At 28.2% G+C, this 4,230-nt stretch overlaps 1 protein-coding gene across 1 annotated transcript in view; it reads left to right on the top strand.

The window, feature by feature from the left end:
• The first annotated feature begins 3,016 nt into the window (after window positions 1-3,016).
• Window positions 3,017-4,230, top strand: part of LOC101497100 (calmodulin-binding receptor kinase CaMRLK-like) — a 3,631-nt gene continuing 2,417 nt past the window's right edge. The window contains exon 1 of the mRNA XM_073369755.1: window positions 3,017-4,228. Coding sequence (XP_073225856.1) covers window positions 3,186-4,228 — 1,043 coding nt within the window. The 5' untranslated portion in view covers window positions 3,017-3,185. The remainder of the gene's footprint in view (window positions 4,229-4,230) is intronic.

The raw sequence follows: 4,230 nt of genomic DNA, 5'->3' as shown, positions 1-4,230 counted from the left end.
TTCTTATTTCTTATGAAATATTTACATACAAAAAATAATTAATAAAAATAAGGTGTTTGATCAATTAAAAATTGGTGAAAGAATGATATATATAAGTATTACATGTCAACACTATCATTTTATTTGTTGAAAAGTTAGCATTTTCTTAAAATAATTGAATTGGAGGCATTTTTATAAGTTGTATTTCATTTATCCTTGGCTAGTTGAATACAAGAGTCAACGGTGGTAAAAAAATGTTAATTTGTGTATTTTGTTATATATATTATTTTATTAATCCGTCTAAAACGAAGCATGTCGATTTAAGAAAATAAATTGAAATTTTTATTTAGTTATATTTTGTTCCTCCATAGAATTGATAGATCGATGAGTTGACCGGAGAAGCTTAGTAGAACTGGGTTTGCCCTGTTCTACCCAATTCTCCAAAATTTTATATATATATAAAACATATAAAAAATCATCCTACTAATGCAATACTTTTATATTTTTAGAACACGTTTCTTTTCTTGAAAAAGAACAATGCTAACCATTGGTTTAGTTTCACTTTAATTACACTTCACACAAATTTTTGTTTTTATACTTAAACATTGTATAATTTTTTTTAACCCTGCCATAAAAATTTGTGACGCAAAAATGATTTTGAGGTGAGTTGGACACGCAATCAAATCAAAATTAGAATTAATTTAACGTAATTAAATAATCATCACAAAAGTAAATGGTATCCAAAAAAAATTCATCACCCAAATAATTAAATTCTAAGTTTATCAGATTGTACGTAACAAGAAAATAAACTAATAACTATAAAAAATAATCAAGTTGATTAATGTATGATTAATAATCAAGTTGACCCACAGGTTAAATATATGATTTGTCCTTATAAAATTGATACTTCTTAAATTTAGTGTCCCTCAAATTTTAATTGGAGTTTTACTTCCTCATATTTTAGTGGTTTGCAAATAGTCTCTCGTGAGAATTATATTTACTAGGATGTCAAAATGATGATTGGATCTTGCAACGTGGACTTTTTAATTAATGTGTCGTTTATATGGCAAGTGAGTCAAAATAAATTATTTCTTTAAAAATAAATTAACAATTTATAAAAATTTTAACATTGAATTTCGAGCCTTAAAAGTATTTATATCTGACCTAAATAATTTTAGACGCTGTGTTTTTCAATAATTTGAGTGTTATTTGTTTTGTCAACAACTCATTATCGACAGAGTCAAGATTGAGAAAGGAGTTTAAATTATTCATGATCAACACAATCAATACATGTAGGTACTCAATCGATAAATACCTTTTCACTTACATTCTATCGATAATTATCGTTTTAAACTATACTAATTATTCATTTGATTTTAAGTTTACATGCCTTTCTCTCGCGTTTCGAAATTTCTTGGCCGCATTTTTTGTGAAGCTTCAAATTTGGAGTTTGGGGCAAAACTCACTCGGTACCACAAATCCACAATAACAAACATAGACTAAACCCGGTAAAAATAATCCAACAGGAAGAAGACAAAACAACATTACCAAATGTCAGTGTAGGAGAGATGTCATTTGCAAGCTTCCAAAGTCATCTCTGAATGCAGTTTTGACAATCACTGTATATATATATGTATATGCATGTATGAGGCCTTAAGTTGATTAATTATGCACCATTAGCTTGTAATTCATTTGTCATTTTATGAAAGTATATATGTGTGTGTGTTTCCCACGAAATTTCCTAGCCGTGCTTCTTTCCAACTACAATTTCTAGAGTTAGCAAAAATATTGTGGAGGAGGGAGTATCCTAAAAATAGTCATCCGATTTTGTAGACTTGTACGGGTTTTTTTATATTGAAATTTCAGTGCATCTTAAATTAAACTCTCAATCAGGTACTTATAATTGTCGCAGTTGGATGCCACTGACCAAATAGAGTTGTACTTACAACTTAAAGTTTGGGTTTAAAATGTCAAAGAAATCAAACATATTCAATATTAGTATATTCTCTCTAGTTCTATTCTATATATAAAAAAGAACAAAAAATAATCAAAACTAAGTCAAGTTGTTTAATTTTACTTTTGAAAATGTTTTCCTAAATATAACTTTAATATAAAATATTTTTCACCCATTTATCAAGGAAGAGATAAATTAATATACTCAAAATAGCATGTAATTTTGCAGTTGATACATTTCTAATCATTTGATTAAGATCGAATGGATTAAATTTAAAATTTAATAAAAATAACAAATTTGATTTTAAAATCTGAATCGCTTAATCTAATCTGGACGATCATAAATGCTCTAACCGCGAAACTTCATTCACTTTTAACTACATAAATTCATATATCTATAATACATATCTTCAACTCTATCATATATAATCAAATATAAGTGTCATCATTCTAATATGCCTTCTGACTTACAAATAGTCTCATATTTTAAGATTTCTACGGTATATAACTATAATTAATTTTTAATTTAATAGTTAAATGAGTTTTTATTAACTAACAAAAATTATAATAACTAAATAACATTCACTAAAAGTGCCACCTAAATAAGATTATTATTTTTAATTTATTATTACTAATAATAGCGAATGTTGAATATTTTTAACAAAAAATATAGAAAATTAATATAATATATATAAATTGTGAAATGACTTTTTTCTTTATGAAATGTTTTTTTTTAAATACAATAGTTTATAAATAGCTATTTGATTCAAAAAAATTATCGTAAAGGCCTAAACAAATTGATTCTCATATAACAAAGATCAGTTTATATTACATGTATTACAATAAAACAATAAAAACCAAAATATAATATAATATATTTGCAAGAAAACAAAATTGTTGAAAGACTACAAAGGGGTATTTGCATGTACATACTTTTAAAATTTTATAAATTTTCTTACAATAATTACACAATGTTTTTAAAATTTTCAATATTTCTTAATTTATTTTTTACTTATTTAAAAATTCTGTGGCACTTTGATAAATAAATAATAAATTAGAGCTCAGCACCATCTCTATGTACACATCTTCCATTAAATTGTCTTTCTCTCTCCTTCCATGATTCGGAAGAGTGAAACAACAAAAAAACAAAAGTGTCAGAAGAGTAATACTTGTTTATAATCTTTTCTACAACCGCGAATCTGTAGAATAGAACAGAGCAACCTCTGTTGATAATATTTTCTTTCTATTTCAAAATGAAGCGCTTTTACAGATTCTTAATTCTTCTATCCCTTTTTTCTTTAGTAGAATCTTCATGCAACAGTAAAGACCATAGCTTAATTTCAAACGCTTTCAAATCTGTCTCTGGGTTCAACACTTCGACTTTTAACTGTTCAGATTCTCAAATCAGCAAAATAGTTCTTCCCTCCAAAAACCTAAGAGGAACAATTTCATGGGGCTATCTAAAAAACATGTCAAACTTGCAAATCCTTGATCTCTCTGGAAATTCCCTACAAGGCCACGTACCAAGTTGGTTTTGGTCAAGTTTTTCATCTTTATTACAAGTGAACCTCTCAGGAAACAAATTTGGAGGAAGCATCATTATTGAATTCAACACCTCGTTTTCAACCATTCAAAATCTCAACCTCTCACACAACAGGTTCAACAATTTAGTTCAACTTTCTGGTTTCACAAACCTTAAAATCCTCGACCTTTCTCACAACAAACTAAAAACATTACCCTTCGGGTTCCAAAATATCACAAAACTACAACACCTTGACCTTTCAAGTTGCAATCTCAAAGCTAACATAAAACCCATTTCTTCTTTACACTCACTTCACTACTTAGATTTATCAAACAACACATTAACCGGTAATTTCCCTTCTGATTTTCCACCACTTAACATTCTCAAATTCTTAAACATTTCACACAATAACTTCACCTTTAACAACAACAAATCTAAAACTCCAAAACAAACAAAACCAAAATCCAAAAGATTGATTTTTGTAGTGTGTTCTACACTATCATCACTTGTATTGGCAATTATTTTCATTTGGGTAATCAGAATTATTCTCAAAAAGAGGAAAGAACGTTGTATGAAGAAATGGGCCATTTCGTTACCGGTTATTACAATGAACACGAAGGTGGAGAAAACAGGGCCGTTTGAGTTTGAAACAGAGTCAGGATCAACATGGGTTGCTGATTTGAAAGAACCAACTTCTGCACCGGTGGTGATGTTCGAGAAGCCATTGATGAACTTCACATTCAAGGATCTAATAGTTGCCACGTCATATTTCGGGA

This window comes from Cicer arietinum, chromosome 6, assembly GCF_000331145.2.
Source record: "Cicer arietinum cultivar CDC Frontier isolate Library 1 chromosome 6, Cicar.CDCFrontier_v2.0, whole genome shotgun sequence".
NCBI lineage: Eukaryota > Viridiplantae > Streptophyta > Magnoliopsida > Fabales > Fabaceae > Cicer > Cicer arietinum.
This window is presented reverse-complemented; position numbering and strand designations above follow the sequence as displayed.